General features: G+C 44.4%; 1 protein-coding gene and 1 pseudogene across 3 annotated transcripts; both read left to right on the top strand.

The window, feature by feature from the left end:
* Positions 1–4,808: 4,808 nt before the first annotated feature.
* On the top strand, positions 4,809–5,278 carry LOC101963859 (histone H2A.V-like; annotated as a pseudogene).
* Positions 5,279–13,052: 7,774 nt separating this feature from the next.
* LOC106145309 (paraneoplastic antigen Ma6E) lies at positions 13,053–17,635 on the top strand. 3 transcript variants are annotated; one of them, XM_078034097.1, is made up of 2 exons: positions 13,053–13,520; positions 14,094–17,635. In XM_078034097.1, the coding sequence occupies exon 2, from the start codon at positions 14,138–14,140 to the stop codon at positions 16,190–16,192; it is 2,055 nt and encodes a 684-aa protein (XP_077890223.1). In that variant the 5' UTR covers positions 13,053–13,520; positions 14,094–14,137; the 3' UTR covers positions 16,193–17,635. The 3 variants fall into 3 exon arrangements, with proteins under 3 accessions (XP_077890223.1, XP_021591067.2, XP_040142778.2); XM_021735392.3 differs by having other exon boundaries at positions 13,054–13,439; XM_040286844.2 differs by lacking the exon at positions 13,053–13,520 and adding an exon at positions 13,543–13,656.
* The last annotated feature ends 1,410 nt before the right edge of the window (positions 17,636–19,045 follow it).

The raw sequence follows: 19,045 nt of genomic DNA, 5'->3' as shown, positions 1-19,045 counted from the left end.
AGCCTTCTTCCTTCAGCACACTCTTCCACTGTGATATTCTGTTTCACCTTGAGTCCCCAGCAATTGAGCCAGCTTCTATAGATTGACGTCTCTGAAACTATGAGCCCCCAATAAACTTTTCCTCCTCTAATTGTTCTTATCAGGAGTTTTGATCACAATAGCAAAGAAGCTGACTAAAACAAAAAGTTTGTTAATAAAGTTGTTCTTTTTTGGGTGTACTTAGAAATCATATTGTCAATAAATCTTTGTCTATAAACAATTGTGAGGTGTATTCCATAATCCTTGCTAGTCTGCCATAAAATATAACTAATACTTTGAAATGATTTATTCCCCGATTTTCTCTGTAAAACAAAAGTTACTAATGACTAAAAATCTTAATCAGTGTATGTAAATGAAACTGCTATGAGCAATAAGGGCAAAATGAAAGAACTTTGTTAAGAAATTGAAGTAACATCAATAAACAAATATGGCTAGAAGAACAAACCAGATCTCAATAATAACCCTAAATGTTAATGGCTTAAACTCACCAATTAAGAGACACAGGCTAGTAGAATGGATCACAAAACAAGACCCAACAATATGCTGCCTACAGGAGACGCATCTGATAGGAAAAGACATACATAGACTGAAGGTGAAAGGTTGGGAAAAATCATACCACTCATATGGACTGCGGAAACAAGCAGGAGTGTCCATACTCATATCTAATAAAATAGATTTCAAGCCAAAATTAATTAAAAGGGATAAAGAAGGACACTTCATACTGCTCAAGGGAACCATACACCAACAAGACATAACAATCATAAATATATATGCACCAAATAATGGTGCAGCTGTGTTCATCAAGCAAACTCTTCTCAAGTTCAAGAGTCTAATAGATCACCATACAATAATCATGGGAGACTTCAACACACCTCTCTCACCACTGGACAGATCTTACAAACAAAAGTTAAATAAGGAAACTATAGAACTCAATAACACAATTAACAACCTAGACTTAATTGACATATATAGACTATACCACCCAACATCAAGTAGTTATACCTTTTTCTCAGCAGCACATGGAACCTTCTCAAAAATAGACCACATATTATGTCACAGGGCAACTCTTAGACAATATAAAGGGGTAGAGATAATACCATGCATCTTATCTGATCATAATGGAATAAAACTGAAAATCAATGATAAAAGAAGGAAGGAATCATCAAGCATCACTTGGAGAATGAACAATAGGATGCTGAATGATCAATGGGTCTTAGAAGACATCAAGGAGGAAATTAAAAACTTCCTAGAGTTAAATGAAAACACAGACACAACATATCGGAATCTATGGGACACATTGAAAGCAGTTCTAAGAGGAAAATTCATCGCTTGGAATTCATTCCTCAAAAAAAGAAAAAACCAACAAATAAATGATCTCTTACTTCATCTCAAAATCCTAGAAAAAGAAGAGCAAAACAACAGCAAAAGAAGTAGAAGGCAAGAAATAATTAAAATCAGAGCTGAAATTAATGAAATTGAAACAAAAGAAACAATTGAAAAAATTGACAAAACCAAAAGTTGGTTCTTTGAAAAAATAAATAAAATCGACAGGCCCTTAGCCAGGCTAACGAGAGAAGAAGAGAGAGAACTCAAATTACTAACATACGGGATGAAAAAGGCAATATCACAACAGACAGTTCAGAAATACAGAAGATAATCAGAAATTATTTTGAATCCTTATACTCCAATAAAATAGAAGATAGTGAAGGCATAGATAAATTCCTTAAGTCTTATGATCTGCCCAGATTGAGTCAGGAGGATATAGACAACCTAAACAGACCAATAACAATAGAGGAAATAGAAGAAACCATCAAAAGATTACCAACTAAGAAAAGCCCAGGACTGGATGGGTATACAGCAGAGTTTTACAAAGCCTTTAAAGAGGAACTAACACCAATACTTTTCAAGCTATTTCAGGAAATAGAAAAAGAGGGAGAACTTCCAAATTCATTCTACGAGGCCAACATCACCCTGATTCCGAAACCAGACAAAGACACTTCAAAGAAAGAAAACTACAGACCAATATCTCTAAGGAACCTTGACGCAAAAATCCTCAATAAAATTCTGGCGAATCGGATTCAAATACATATCAAAAAAATTATACACCATGATCAAGTAGGATTCATCCCTGGGATGCAAGGCTGGTTCAATATACGGAAATCAATAAATGTTATTCACCACATCAATAGACTTAAAAATAAGAACCATATGATCATCTCGATAGATGCAGAAAAAGCATTCGACAAAGTTCAGCATCCCTTTATGTTCAAAACTCTAGAAAAATTAGGGATAACCGGAACATACCTCAACATTGTAAAAGCAATCTATGATAAGCCACAGGCCAGCATCATTCTGAATGGAGAAAAATTGAAGGCATTCCCTCTAAGATCTGGTACAAGACAGGGATGCCCTCTCTCACCACTTCTGTTCAACATAGTCCTTGAAACACTGGCCAGAGCAATTAGACAGACGAAAGAAATTAAAGGCATAAAAATAGGAAAAGAAGAACTTAAATTATCACTATTTGCAGATGATATGATCCTATACCTAGCAGACCCAAAAGGGTCTACAAAGAAGCTACTAGAGCTAATAAATGAATTCAGCAAAGTGGCAGGATATAAGATCAACACGCATAAATCAAAGGCGTTCCTGTATATCAGCGACAAATCCTCTGAAACGAAAATGAGGACAACTACTCCATTCACAATATCCCCCCAAAAAATAAAATACTTGGGAATCAACCTAACAAGAGAGGTGAAAGATTTATATAATGAAAATTACAGAACCCTAAAGAAAGACATAGAAGAAGACCTTAGAAGATGGAGAAATATACCCTGCTCATGGATAGGCAGAACTAACATCATCAAAATGGCGATATTACCAAAAGTTCTCTATAAGTTCAATGCAATACCAATCAAAATCCCAATGGCATTTCTTGTAGAAATAGATAAAAGAATCATGAAATTCATATGGAATAATAAAAGACCCAGAATAGCAAAAACAATGCTAAGCAGGAAGTGTGAATCAGGTGGTATAGTGATACCAGACTTCAAATTATACTACAGAGCAATAGTAACAAAAACAGCATGGTACTGGTATCAAAACAGGCGGGTGGACCAATGGTACAGAATAGAGGATACAGTAACCAATCCACAAAACTACAACTACCTTATATTTGATAAAGGGGCTAAAAGTATGCAATGGAGGAAGGATAGCATCTTCAACAAATGGTGCTGGGAAAACTGGAAATCCATTTGCATCAAAATGAATCTGAATCCCTATCTCTTGCCATGCACAAAAGTTAACTCAAAATGGATCAAGGAGCTTGATATTAAATCAGAGACACGGCATCTGATAGAAGAAAAAGTTGGCTACGATCTACATACGGTGGGATCGGGCCCCAAATTCCTCAATAGGACACCCATAGCGCAAGAGTTAACAACTAGAATCAACAAATGGGACTTACTCAAACTAAAAAGTTTTTTCTCAGCAAAAGAAACAATAAGAGAGATAAATAGGGAGCCTACATCCTGGGAACAAATCTTTAATCCACACACTTCAGATAGAGCCCTAATAACCAGAATATACAAAGAACTCAAAAAATTAGACAATAAGATAACAAATAACCCAATCAATAAATGGGCCAAGGACCTGAATAGACACTTCTCAGAGGAGGACATACAATCAATCAATAAGTACATGAAGAAATGCTCACCATCGCTAGCAGTCAGAGAAATGCAAATCAAAACTACCCTAAGATACCATCTCACTCCAGTAAGATTGGCAGCCATTAGGAAGTCAAACAACAATAAGTGCTGGAGAGGATGCGGAGAAAAGGGCACTCTTGTTCATTGCTGGTGGGACTGCAAATTGGTGCAGCCAATTTGGAAAGCAGTATGGAGATTTCTTGGAAAGCTGGGAATGGAACCACCATTTGACCCAGCTATTCCCCTTCTCGGTCTATTCCCTAAAGACTTAAAAAGAGCATGCTACAGGGACACTGCTGCATCGATGTTCATAGCAGCACAATTCACGATAGCAAGATTGTGGAACCAACCTAGATGCCCTTCAATAGATGAATGGATAAAAAAAATGTGGCATTTATACACAATGGAGTATTACTCTGCATTAAGGAACGACAAAATCATAGAATTTGGAGGGAAATGGATGGCATTAGAGCAGATTATGCTAAGTGAAGCTAGTCAATCGTTAAAAAACAAATACCAAATGACCCCTTTGATATAAGGGGAGTAAACAAGGACAGGGTAAGGACGAAGAGCTTGAGAAGAAGATTTACATTAAACAGGGATGAGAGGTGGGAGGGAAAGGGAGTGAGAATGATATATAAGAGGAAAGGAGGGGTAAGACAAGATAATACAAATGGAAGAAATGATTTACGGTAGAAGGGGTAGAGAGAGAAAAGGGGAGGGGAGGGGAGGGGAGGGGGGATAGTAGAGAATAGGACTGACAGCAGAATACATCAGACACTTGAAAGGCAATATGTCAATCAATGGAAGGGTAACTGATGTGATATAGCAATTTGTATACGGGGTAAAGTTGGGAGTTCATAACCCACTTGAATCAAACTGTGAAAGATGATGTATTAAGAACTGTGTAATGTTTTGAACGACCAACAATAAAAAAAAAAAGAAATTGAGTAATGATTGTTCAAAATGAGATGAGGGGCATTGGGAGCTGTGACAGTGGCTGTGGCGGCGCCAACAGCAGCTCGTGCTTGCGGGTCAAATGGAAGCAGAGGTGGTGAGACCATGGCTGGAGGTAAAGCTGGAAAGGATAGTGGGAAGCCAAGGCCAAGGCAGTCTGTCATTCACGAAGAGCTGAACTACAGTTTCCTGTAGGCCGCATCCACAGACGCTTGAAGACTCGCACCACAAACCACAGACGGGTGGTGCCACTACTGCGGTGTATGTGCTATGATTGTGGAGTACCCTCACTGTCGATGTGCTGCAGCTGGCAGGTAATGCTTCCAAGGATCTCAAAGTAAAATGTATTGCTCCACGTCACTTGCAGCCTGCAATCCATGGTGATGAAGGATCGGGTTCTCTTACCAAGACTACGGGGCTGTGATTCTCTTACTGTAGTTGGGGGCAGTTGTGAACCCTCATATCCACAAATCTCTGACTGGAAAGAAGGGACAGCAAAAAACTGCTTAGAAGGTTGCTTGAACCAACCCTCTTCCTCCCCAGCATTGTACTGTACCTGGGACAGAAGATAACAATGAGGATATGTGAAAATTTTAAAAACAGTTATAAGGAAAGGCATAGACAGTTAACTTTGAATGTGCTAACAGAAACATTCGTTAGCATATTCTTAGACTCCAAGTTTGATAAAGTACCTTTTCATGTGGTGATAGTTGTATATTGATTGGCTAAGTACCTTTTCATGTGGTGATAGTTGTATATTGATTGGCTAGGTTTCTCCAATATATTTTACACAAAAAATGGAATTGATTTTTTACAAAATTGATCATCTCAAACTGTTCTATTCATGATGTATTGGAAATACTTTGCTCAGCTTTAGAAATTGTTTTAAATAAAAGTAATTATTCAAAATGATCTTTCTTTAATATTTATTTTTTAGTACTAATTGGATACAATACCTTGATTTTATTTATTTATTTATTTTTATGTGGTGCTGAGGATTGAACCCAGGCCCTTGCATGTGCTACACGAGTGCTCTACTGCTGAGCCATAACCCCAGCCCTAAAAATAATCTTAAAATAGAAATTGGGAATATAACTTTATCATGATTGATATGCTATGTTATATTGAATATTAGATGCTATGAATTTGTAGTACTACTCCATTATTTTATTGTATACCACTAAGGAAGGAAAACTCCTTGAATTAATGGCATCAATTACAGGATACATCTCAATTTCACAGATGATTGAAAATGGAAAAATGTGCATTTAAGACTAAAATGGGGTAGTAGATTTACTGCAATCCTTTACTGAGCACTTATCATATGCCAGGCCTTGTTTTCTAATCAAGAAATTTTGGGGATGGGGATGTGGCTCAGTGGTAGAACACTTGCCTAGCATATGTGAGGCCCTGGGCTTGAGGCTGAGCTCCACATAAATAAATAAAACAAAGATTTTGTGCCCATCTACAACTAAAAATATGTATTTTTAAAAAAGAAATCTTATTATCCTTGCTTTATAAACATTGCGCCTGAGGTTCACAGAAATTAAATGATCTTTCAAAAAACATTGGGAACTAACAGAAAAGAGCACAGCTAGGGTATACACTTACATCTTACTGACTACAGAGCCCACACCCTTATCTAAAATTAATGTTAGATTTATTAAACCTTTCTGATTTTGGCTTAAAATTCCAACTTGTGGTAGTCTTTTGTTAATATAGTAACATAGTAATTTGTACAATCTTTTAAAAATTCTTTTTCACTGTCAGTGTCTATGTAACTGTTAGAAGATTTAAGTTAATGTACTGATTAATGGTCCATCAGAAAATTCTATTTTTCTGCCTGCAAATCTTCATTAAAGAAGGAAATTTTGACAGGCTGTAGTTGTGGCTCAATAGTAGAGTGCTTGCCTCACATGTGTGAGGCACTAGGTTCAGTTCTCAACACCATATATAAATAAATGATTAAAATAAAGGTCCATCAACAACTAAAAATTCTTTTAAAAAGAAGGAAATTTTCTGATGTTTTATAGTATAACACTATCAAAATAAAACTCAATTTAAAACATATTTTATGATGGAAATTCTCACAAATATACAAAACTAAACAGAGTAGTATGATTAAAAAATGAGATGATGAAAATGAAGTGAAAAAACCTGACTGGACACAGAAAGTCATACAAATTTTATAAAAAATAAATTTTGTTATTCAGGTTCAAAGCTGGGTAAAATCTTAACAGTTTGTATTCATTTTATTTTTTTTTAATAAAAACAGTTTAGTATCAAATGAAAACTAGAATTTGGGGGGTTTCTCTGTTAAAATAATCATGGGTTATTGGTATGCCCTTAATAGTAGGTTGTAAAAGTTTTTTTTTTTTAAATTGAGTAATCTACTTTGGAAAACAGATTTCTATTGGGATAATTTTCTGTTTATGGTGACTTTATTATTGTTTCAGTCAGTTCAGGCTTGTATAAAAAATACCATGCACTGGGTATCCTAAACAAAAATTTATTTGTAACAGTTCTAAAATCTGGTAGATTTAAGATCAAGGAACTGGCCCACCTACATACTGTTTTCTGAGGGCTGTCTTCATGATCTGAAGATGGCAACTTTCTTGTATCCTCACATTGCTGGGAGAGCAACTACTAGTGTCTCTCTTTTTATAACAATACTAACTCCATCATGCTGGCCACATTCTTATGATTTCATCTAAATCTAATTGCTTCCCCCAAACCCTACCTCTTAATACTAGCCCATTGAGGGTCAGAGTTTCAAAATATGAATTTTATGGGAACATAAACATGCAGTACAGAACAATCATGTCCTTAATTACTTAAGGGAAGCAAGTTTCTTGCTATTAAAGACCTAAGTGGGGGCTGGGGGTGTTCCTCAGTGGTAAAATGCTTGCCTCTTACATGTGAGACACTGCATTCAATCCTCAGCACCACATAAAAATAAATTAAGATACTGTGTGTTCATCTACAACTAAAAAATTTTTTTAAAAAGAACTGTTTTTTTCTATGATCATGTTATCTCCTATATTCTTTTAGAATATCTTTTTATTGTCACCTCAGTTGAATAGGTGGTCAAGGAGTGTTTTTCAGTGTGCATGATACTATATAACCAAGTATTCAAACCTCTGACAACTTTTGACATTTTTCCTCTAAAATTAAATTTTAAATGATGTCTTCTTTGATAAAAAAAATCATCTTTGAGACTTTTCAGAGAGTACCTGGAAAATCACAAAGAGTTTGTTCTTTTCTCTTGGAAAAAGGGATGATAGAATAATTAGGGTTTGCATTATATGAGTTAGATGAGTTTTTATTAAGGAAGTGTTATTAATATTAATATTTCACAAGGTCAATATGTTTCCTCTGTAACATTACAAAGGTTCTTTCATGGCCAAAGTATTTACAATCATATATACTTTCCACCATGCAAATACATACCATGGGAGGCAAGAGTACATATTACTTGCCTTGTTATTTGCATATACTAGACCTAGATGGTCATAGGTATGATTTTACCTGATACACCAGAAACTATAAACAATAACCTAATATTTCCTCTTCCTAACTAGATAAGACAACATCTTCATCAAAAGGGATCATATGAACTCCAAGATGAACATTCCCAAGACAATGATCTCCATGAGTCCTGGATAGCACCTAATGACTCCTATTCTATTTGTGATAACTGTACCTAATGGTATATGTCTGCTAATCAGATGGGATCCTGTTATTTTTCCTTACTAGCCCCTATTGAATATTTAAAAAAAATTTTTTGTAGTTGTAGATGGACAGAATGCCTTTATTTTATTTGTTAATTTTTTATGTAGTGCCGAGGATCCAACGCAGTGCCTCACACATGCTAGGCAAGCACTTTGCCACTTAGCTACAACCCCAGTCCTCCCTATTGAATCCTTAGACTGCCTACTTTTCTCACCCTTGCTACTCTATTATCTTTGATTTAATTTCTTCAAGCAGTAGAATATTCAAAAGAAATATGTCACAGTTATAAAGTTTGGTGTACATCCCATCCTTAGAAGTCTGTGATCTCCTTTTCTCACCCAATTCTCAAGATATCATTGAACAAAAGTCTAAGAGATTGGGAATAAATTTTAAAGACTTGACCACTGTGGTAAATCATGCGTGGAGCTCCTGCTACAGGCCACTCAGGAAATTCACCACGACCATATTTTACAGACTTTGCTTTTGGAAATATCTGTGACTCTGAACTTTCTTACTGAACCCACTTCAGTAAGAAGTCCAGGACATAGTCATGTAAAATCATCTGGCATTGGACACAATTCTTGCTTCTCCAAGGAGCTGCTGTGATTTGGATGTAGTTTGTCCCTGCCAAAATTCATGTGGAAATTTGGTTGCAAAGGTGGCAGTGTTGGGAAGTGGATATTTTAAGAGGGATTAGTATCTTTCTCATGAAACTGGATTTGTATTCATGGGAATAAATTAATTTGTGTGAGACTAGGTTGTTATAAACTGGATTAACTCTTTGTCCTCCTCTTCTGCTCTTGATTGCTTCCCCTTCCAATTTTCCACAATATATGAAGCAGCATGTGGTCCTCACCAGAAGCTGAGCAGGTGCTAGCACCATGCTTTGGGACTTCCAGGACCATGAGCCAAAATAAGCCTCTTTATAAATTTATAAATTACAGAAATCTCCGGTGCTCTGTTATAGCAATAAAAAAAAAGGACTATGACAGAGATATGTGCAGTCATCAAAACTGACCACTGTCTATGGGTTATCCAAAACCTCTTATGTCTATACTGTCACCAAAATATTCAGACTTCAGATGGGGAAACTTGTCAGTTGCCAGTGTCATTCTCACTCCACCATCTGAAGATGCTTCAGATCCAACAACTAGAAATCTTGACTGGCTTGCCCTAGAACTTAACATCTTCCTCTACCCCAAGAAAACCATGGTGCATTTCTTACTAGAGGCTGGTGTGCTAAAAGTCTAGTTCTCAGGGGTTTATGTTTTATGCACCCTGTGTAGTGAGCATATATATCATTGTACTGAGTTCCAACCATCTACTCACTTCTGTTATCATATCACTATTCACTGAGTCTCCTATTTCCGTCAGATGCTTCTGCTACTTTTCCCTACATGCCACCACACAAGCTGTGATATATGCTTCCCTAAATGATCCTAGGATAGGAGAAAATTGTAACCATAAATATGTTCAGTGCTGCCAGTCTGTATCATTATCATATAGTATATTTAGGAAACACTAAATTTATATATACAGATGTGTGTGTGTGTGTGTGTGTGTGTGTAACAATTTGGACAATAAAAATGAATATAACCTTTGTTCATATCTTAGGAGGAAAGAATTATTTGTTATTCAGCTCTTAATTGCACCTCAACCAGGGAGCCAACATCAGTTCCCAAGTCTGGCTGTGCAATGTTTCATTATTTCAGCACTCTACATAAAAACTCAAGAAGATTGTTAATAAAGTAGATGGGATAGGGTGAAGGAAGGGGAACTTCTAACAATCAGATGATAATCCAACATGAATCTCAGAAAAATATGCAGTGAACTAGGTCTATTTATACATGTTCCCATTGACAAATCTGGTGCATAATTCTGTCTACTTACAATTTTCCCACCCAGGGAGCAAAAACAAGCTAGCATTATCAATTTCCCTAGTTCTTTAGAAATATACATTAAGGAAATTATAAATCCATTGGATAACTTTCCCTCTGCTGCCAAAATATCACATACACAGGATACTCTTTGTGTGTGTGTGTGTGTGTGTGTGTGTGTGTGTGTGTTTTGTTTGTTTTGGTACCGGGGATTGAACCCAGGAGCACTCAATCACTAAGCCACATCCCCAGCCCTATTTTGTATTTTATTTAAAGACAGGGTCTCACTGAATTGCTTAGCGCCTTGCTTTTTGCTGAGGCTGACTTTGAACTCATGATTCTCCTTCCTCAGCCTCTCAAGCTCCTGAGATTACAGGCGTGTGCCACTACATCCAGCTCCTGCTATGTTATATTGTTCTAGTGTTTAAAGAGATGCCATTGGGATGAGTTTTATCTCAGTATCTCAGTGATACAGCATGTGCTTAGTATGTGTGACACCTTGGGTTCAACCCCCAAAACCGAGAAGAAAAGGGAGTGTGATCATTTAAAATGTCTCAAGAGCAAGAAGTTCCTTTGTGGATCTGGAGAAGGCTTTTTTTTTGACTTCTGGTTAGAAGGTAGGTCCTGAAAAACCACTGATTGCACTATAACAAACTGCAAAAATATCAGATGATAAAAATGTCATTTTTCTACATTTTTTAGTTGTAAGTGGACACAATACCTTTATTTTATTTTTATGTGGTGCTGAGGATTGAACCCGGTAACTCATGCATGCTAAGTGAGCACTCTACTACTGAGTGACAACCCCAGCCCCAATGTCATATATTTTTGAAGGACATCTGAGAGTTGTATATTTAATGAATTCTAAAGTAACTACATTCCAGAGAGATAGAAAGAAAGAGACAAGCACATACCAATGATCATTTTCCTCCCTGGCAACATGGGCTTGGAAAACAGAAGATTGGTCCAGCCATTGGTGGAAAAATTGCTGGGATAAGGACTGTTAATGATTGTGTGGCCTGAGTAGAGAGATTAGAATCTGTAGGAATTCCAAATGCATAGTTAATTCTCCCCATCTATGTATCCTCCTAATGGGTTTATTTTATGAGTGCAAAAGGACAGAAAATATGGCTGAGACTGAGGGAGGTGAGAGGAGGAAAGGGTGGGAGGTGAGACAGAAATTCATTCACTGTGGTGTTTAGACCCCAAAGTCCTGCTTGACTTTAGCATCTAAAGGCAGCAACTTATAATATACATAGGACAGATTCCAACTTCAAGGCACTTGGAGCCTGATGCTAAATGATCTAAATTCAAGTCATGCTGCAGCTCAAATCCTGATTGTATTGAATTTATATATCTCAGGTAAATGAGTGCTTGACCATGGAAAGGATGTACCCTCATGGGGTGTGTGTGTGTGTGTGTGTATATATATATATATATATTTTTTTTCTCAGTGTAGTTCTTTTAAACACAATGCCTGGCATACAGTACAAATCCAAAAACATGTGACGTAATGGAACAATGTTATCCATGATGATAGTAATAAGAATTCATTGCACCTGAAATTATATTTTCCAAAGCAGTCCCTAAAGCAGTCTAGATTCCTGAGATGGGGAAATAGACTCCATCTTGTAATGGAAATAGTTTTGAAGTCGTAATATAAAGGGTGTTGATACGGGGAAAGTGGAGAATCAGGGACATTAAAAAATCAATCTAACACAGGAATTCATGTGCAAGTTCTTCACCTCCACTGTGCCTGGAACATCAGATATATTTTGCCTCTGCCAACAGCTACTCCACTGTTCATGTTTGTGGTCATGAAAGGTCGGTACTCAGGGTTGTAGTGGGGCCCAGTCTTGGGGAACTTTCAAGGCTGCTACCAGATGGACAGCCAGTCCCAGACATGACAGAGATTGGCTGAATTTTCCCAAAGGCCATTCTTGACTGACATCTGCAGAAAAAGACCCACAATGTCTCACCTCAGCCAATCCTTTGTTTTTTGGGGGGAAAGCAGTTCCAGTGTTTCTCGTCACATCACTTTTTTCTTCAGAGCTCAGACCTAGAACCACTGGTTTCCTGCTCACTTTGATTCTGAAGTTGTTGTGATTGCCCCAGGAAAAAGCTGCCTTCAAAAGTGGCTGCAACAACCAACTTTCAATATCCTCACCATTGTTGGCCTCATCACCCCTTTCTTTTTCTGGGCCCTTATGGTCATTTACTATGCCCACTGGAAGGTAAAGTTCCATGACAACCATGCAGGAAGGGTGTTCTTATTGCATATTTATAGAGGAGGGGCAGAGATCTTCAGTGATTTGTGTAAAACCACTATTTAGCTACAAAGTGAACACAGCTTTCAGGGCTGGGGGTGCAATTCAGTAATAGAGTGCTTAGACCCTAGGTTTGATCCCTAGCACTGTCAAAAAGAAAAAGAAAAAAGTAAAGTGAAGCCATAACATGAAACTCATCATTTCTTCAGTGTAATGGCTTCCTAGGTGATGAAGGCTGGCTTTGTAGCATAAGGAGCTGCGATGAGGCCCTTGAGTCAGGGAGAATTAGCCTCTGCCTGTTGTAGAGGGCCTTAGAATAATGTGGTAGACTTGTAAATACAGAGTGACACTGGGGACCCAGTCTGGAGCCCCAACACTTAGCTGTCCACTACCTCTAAGCTTCCAGCCCCAGCCCCCCACCATGAGCTTTCTGTTTTCCAGCTACCCCTCCCCCCTTCTCCCTGCACTTCCACTAGGCCATCTTGTTGGTGGAGGGCCAATGGATGTGCCTGTTGATCCTGGAGGCTCCAGGCCTTGCCACGTCAAGCTCTTACCACTGCAGATCCTGTCACCACTGGCAATACTGACATCTCAGTCTGTCCAGCCATTTGCCCTACACAGGGGCACTGAGATCTTTCTCTCTCATCTACCTGGAGCTTCTGGGAGAAGTGAGAATCTCACTAGGGTCTGGGAGACCACCTCATCCCTCTCCTCCTGCCAGCGGACTGCGCAGCCCCAGGAGGTCGACTGAGGTGTTCTTGGACCTCCTGCTGCAGGACTTTGAGGCGACCGCCAGAAACAGCTCTGCAACCTGAAGGCGGCATTTCCCTGGGGGCATCCACAACATCAGCAGAATTGAAGTGAGCAGGCAGCCAGGGGCTTTGCTCGGAAGGGACCCCACAGTGACTGCGAATACCCTGGGAAGAGGCTAGATTGCCCCGGTAGGGAGACGGAGGAAGGGGACATAATAGGACGAATGCAGAGACCGGAGGTGGTGCAGCCTCCCGGCTGCAGGAGTCTGATAAGGAAGAGCTCCTGGCTGAAGCTTTGGGGCCAGCTCTGGCTGCAGAGATGGAGGTGACAGTGGGAGAGAAAGAGGCTCCGGCTGTGTGTGGGGAGGGGTCTCTTAGCTCGGGATAAGGGAGTCGCGAGAGGGTGTTGCCAGGTAGCAGGGATCAAGGATCCAAGATCGGAAACTCTAGATCCCGCGCTGGGAAAGAGGAGCGGAGACCTCCTAGCTGCAGGGTTGCAGATGGTAATGGGAGGGGCTTCTGCTGTTAAGGTCGGATCGGCGGATGTCAGCCAAGGTGAAAGGGGTTCTCACTACAGACATGAGACGTATAGTCAGGGACTCAGTCGCTGCATTGCAGGACCAGAATGGGGGATTCTGGCTGCGACACGGGGAAGGAAAAATGCTTTAGGCTATTGCTGGGGAGGGTGGTGGCAGGTCTCCAGTTGTCCCTGGGGTAGGGCTGTCTGGCACCCACATCCCTTTCTCCCCTTTGTCCTCACAGGCTGCAGCAGAGACTGCCACCCTCAGCTCACACCCTGTCGGATCATGCTCCCTCCCACCAGGTCCCCTGCTATGGCGCTGGCGATGCTGCAGGACTGGTGTCAGTGGATGGGCGTGAATGCACAATGCTCACTACTCATCCTGGGCATCCCTGATGACTGCGAGGAAGATGAATTCCAGGAGGCCGTGCAGGCTGCCCTCTGGCCCCTGGGCAGGTACCGAGTGCTGGGCAAGGTCTTGAGGAAGGAGCTTGGGTCCAGGGTAGCCTTGATTGAATTCCGTGACACTTTAAACAGAAGTTTGATCCCCCGACAAATGCCAGGCAAGGGAGGACCCTGGACTGTGGTCTTCCTGCCCCCAGATTCTGATGCTGAATTACAAGAGAGACCCAATTTCACTGCACAGTCTCAGGGGCAAGAAGTGGCAGCAGCTGCAGGTGAGGTAGGAGCTTCAGGTGGCAGAGTTGCTGCAAGTGAGGAAGGAGCTGTAGTTGAGGCAGAAGTACGTGAAATAGGAGTTGCAGATGAGGCAAGAGCCTCAGATGAGGAGGGAGCTGCCGGTGACATGGGAGTTGCAGGTGTTCTAGGAGCTTTGGGTCTGGTAGGAGCTGCAGGTGAGGCAGGAGCTGCAGGTGACGGAGGAGTTGCAGGTGAGGCAGGAGCTGCACGTGGGGCAGCAGCTGAGGCAGAAGCAGCAGGTGAAGTAAGAGCTGCGCATGAGGCAAGAGTGTCAGATGAAGAGGGAGCTGCAGGGGACATGGGAGTTGCAGGAATTATAGGAGCTGTGGGTATGGCAGGAGCTGTAGGTGAGGGAGGAGCTGCAGGTGATGGAGGAGCTGCAGGTGAGGCAGGAGCTGCAGGTGAGGGAGGAGCCGCAGGTGAGAGAAGAGCTGCAAGTGAAGCAGAGGAAGCAGGTGAAATAGAAGCTGCAGATGAAGCAAGAGAGTCAGATGAGGAGGGAACTGCAGGTGATATGGGAGTTGCAGGTGTGATAGGAGCTGTAGGTATAGCAGGAGCTGCAGGTGAGGCAGGAGCTGCAGGCGAGGCAGGAGCTGCAGGTGAGGAACGAGTCTTGGATATGGCAGGAGGGACAGATGACGCGGGAGCCCGGACCCAGCAGTGGAGCCAGGCCCTGCAGCCTGTCCTGGAGAACATGGCCTATGAGGAGCTGAGAAGCTTTTCTGGGATTGAAGAGCCAGCCTGTGGGGAAGACTCCTTCGAGAGCTGGCTGGATCATGCCAACGACATGCTGTACCTGTGGCGCCACATATCCGAGAGGGAGAGGAGGAGGAGGCTGGTGGAGAGCTTGGGTGGGCCCGCCCTGGATCTCATGTGCGGGCTCCTGGAAGAACACCCAGACACTCCTGCACAGGACTGCCTGGCCGCGCTGGTGCAGGTGTTTGGGAACAAGGACACCCGGATGACCGCACGCCTGAAGTTCCTGACTTGCTCTCAGCGGCCTCAGGAGACTCTCTTTGCCTATGTGATGCGCCTGGAAGGCCTGCTGCAGGTAGCCTTGGAGAAGGGGGCCATCCATCCGGCTATTGCTGACCAGCTGCGAGCCCGGCAGGTGCTGATGAGGGCCCGACCAAACCAGATGCTCCAGAACAACCTGAGGAGGATGCGTCTGGAGAGGAGGCCACCCGGCTTCCTGGGGCTTCTCCGGCTCATTAGGGAGACTGAGGCATGGGAGGCTGCCCTACCTAGGAATGAGCAGGTGGAAGGTGAAGAGGGAGCTGAAGTACAAAGTGAAGACCCAGCTGCCTCCCAGGATGAGCAGGCCCATGGAGAGGCTGCTGAGTCTGGCCCTGCCACCCATGACCCCTCCCACCCCTACCCAGGTAATGAAGATGCCAGTGCAGTTGCTCCTGAGCCTGAGCACCCTGCAGAAGACAATTCGGATTCTGATGATGCCATAGCATCCCCTGCCATTCAGAGAAGAGAAAATGCTCAGGTCCCTGCATTCCTAGACCAGGCAGAACCCAATGAGGCACCGGGGGCCCCCACCCCAGGCCGGATGGGCAGGGTTTCTGATGCCAGTCCAGGAGGGCCTGGCTGGATGCCAGAGAGTCTGGCCCAGGAGGAAGAGCGGGAGGCCTAGGAGCCCTTGCTGGAGGCATCAGGAAACAAGGATGGGGCTGGACAGATTGGCAACCCTGAGTTTTCCCAGGCAAATAGGTTCAGAAGACCTCTCCTTTCAGGCAACAGAGCCTTGGAGGGAGGGCCAGGGCAGGCCAGGGCCTACTGTCACCCCACATCAGGAGCAGGGCCCAGGGAAGGGCTCACCCTGCCCAAACCAAGCCCCTGGATCCCCCCAGCTTCCCAAAGGGGCCATGGCCACCACCGCCACCAGACTTTTCCAGTGACCCCAAAGACCATATTTTCCACCAGATGGAGCGAGGAGAGGTGCCCCTCCTCATGGAAGCCCCAAACCCAAACCCTGCCAGTCTAGGGCTGCAGGCCTGAAAGTGGGGAGAGGGGCTGAGGTCACCTGCCACCTGCACCGGACTGGGAGACGTCGGGGAAGAGAGTCCATCTCAAGGGTGCCAGCTGCCTGGCTCTCCCAACAGGCAAAACCCCAACCCGATTCACCGTCCCGGGGCAGGGTGCTCCTGTCCCTGTCCCTGGAGGCCCACCTTGTCTGTAAGCCCCATAGTGACCCACCTCAAGCAAACGCCCACCCCCACGCTAGCCACCGTTCCTGTGCAAAGCCGTGAGGTGTGTGTCAACCCCGGGCAGAGGACCGTGCCCTCGCGGCCGGCCACCTCCAGGCCCGGGCACGTGCCGTGAGCTTCCGGGCGAGCCAAGGCTCTGCTCGCTCCTGTCCAGTGTCGTGAGCTCAACCTCTGCTTTCTCGGTGTAGATCTAGGCCAGCTGCCTGCCTGCCGCTTGTTCTCGTGGAGATGTGTGTGTGTGTGTGTGTGTGTGTGTGTGTGTGTGTGTGTGTGTGTTCTTATCTGAGCAGCTCCTCCCAGGAGGCCCTGAGCCCAGTCCCCAGGAGTCGGAGGCGGGAGCCGGCGCGAAGGATGGACGGCTAGGGCGTGGTGGACGCTCACCCCCTCGGTGATCAAGACCGCGGCCTCACCTCGGGCAGGAAGCACTGGACCTTAGATGGAGGGGCAGGGCCAGGGACTGTGCTTGGACGTTCCACCCCCGTTGTTCCTTGTGACTCAGTTTCCTTGGCTTGGGGGGGGGTGTTCCCTGTTATGCTTTCCACTGTCCTGTGACCGTTCTGTGCCAGCCATAGGGCAAGGGCCACCCCACAGCAAGTCAGCCCCTCAGGGGGCTCCCGGAATGGAAGTGAGTGTTCATTGCCAGAGGCCATTGTCCTGGCAAGAGGCAGTTCTGGGGTCCTCAGAAAGGGAGACTGTGGTGGGAGGGCCCCAGCGTGGAGACAGAGGCGGCTCTTCGTCTGCAGCCCCAGGAGGGGGAGGCCCGGGACCTGTGGCCTCGAGTGGTCGTGAAGAGTCCCTTTAGGTGTTGTCATCCCTTCTCTTCAATGGTTTCTGTAAATGTTTATCTTCAATAAATCTCATGGATGTTCCAGAGGACTCTCTTGCTAAGGGCAACTGGGGTCAGGGAGTGTCCCTTTTCATTATGGTGGTAGTGTAAAGACACTGGACTGGTGCTCTAACCGGAGAGTGGTTTGGGGGTATGGTTCTGATATGATCTGCTAGGGCTGTGGGGTACCGTAACTATCAAAATGTGGTGACCAAGCGTGACTGGCTTTTAAGTGCACACAAAGATACCTAGATGATCTGGCTAGATTGTCAGTATTCAGCATGTTGGTGGGTGAGTGTAGTGGTTGCCGGGATCACCGTGCCTTATCCCATGGCTTTATAATATTTTTAATAGTTTTTTAAGAACTATTTTTAGTTGTTGATGGAACTTTATCATTTATTTTCTTATATATGGTGCTGAGAATTGGATCCAGTGCCTCACACACCTTGGTAATTTGTTTACCACACATCCACAACCCAAGCCCCCTCATGCCTTTATAAAATAAGTCGGTAAGACAGTGAATCTAGCATAGGGGACACATGGCAGGACTGCAGGTATATATTACACATTGAATATATATATATAGGCCGGGGGCCTAGTGGTTCAGAAGGAGGGGCATCCCCAGACCTTCCGACTCCCGTTTGGCTGCCATGATTGAGGCTGGGTGGTACTAGGTACTGGGTTCTAAAGGGCACAGACCAGGTGCGTTGCTCAACATCCTACAGGGCACACTACAGCGCCCAAGCCCGCAACGCACAGGGCAGAATTATCCGGCCCAAACGTTAATACCGCTGAGCTTGACGACCCTGCTCGGGTGCGTCATGGCGTCTTTGGGAACAGAACTTTAGGAGGAGTCCAGAGGCCCGCTCAGGCTACCGACTCCCAGACCAGAGCAGCGGACGCTGAAGCGGGGCCCGCGGAGCGGGAAGCCGCAATAAGAGTGTGCCCGCGCATGCGCGCGCCGGGGCACTTGGGCGCTCGCGGTCGGGCAGGCTTGGACCACGGCGAGTGCGCCTGCGCACGCCGCCATTTCCTGCAGCCGCCGGCCGGGAGCCGAGGTGGCCGCCGGGAAGCGCGCCCCTCGGCCGGGCGAAATGGCCGCCAGGGCGAGGCGGGCCTCGGCGGGCCTCGGCGGGACTGGTCCCGAGGCCGCGCCCTTGCTGGCCGCGAGGTGGCGCTCGAGGATCGCGGATGGGCCTGGTCGTCCGGCTGGGGCTGTGCCCGCCCTTCCCCCACCCCAAGGCCCCGCGGGTAGAGGTGGCCTCAGCAGGCTGGTCTTGGGGTGGCCGCGTGTGCACGGCTGAGGGGCGCAGGGGACCGTCGCCTCCGGACACTGCACTGTGGGCTGCGGAGGGCAGGGGGCGGCGGGGCGGGGGGTCCGTCCAGCCACCAGAGCCCTGGGGCTGGGGCACCAGCTTGGGTGCGCTGTGGCCCTCAGTGGTTAGCGTTGCCT

Source organism: Ictidomys tridecemlineatus, chromosome X (genome assembly GCF_052094955.1).
Source record: "Ictidomys tridecemlineatus isolate mIctTri1 chromosome X, mIctTri1.hap1, whole genome shotgun sequence".
In the NCBI taxonomy this organism is placed as follows: Eukaryota; Metazoa; Chordata; class Mammalia; order Rodentia; family Sciuridae; genus Ictidomys; species Ictidomys tridecemlineatus.
This window is presented reverse-complemented; position numbering and strand designations above follow the sequence as displayed.

Excerpts from the sequence above, each read along its gene's own strand:
- LOC106145309 (XM_078034097.1), top strand. The coding sequence starts at position 14,138 with ATGCTCCCTCCCACCAGGTCCCCTGCTATGGCGCTGGCGATGCTGCAG.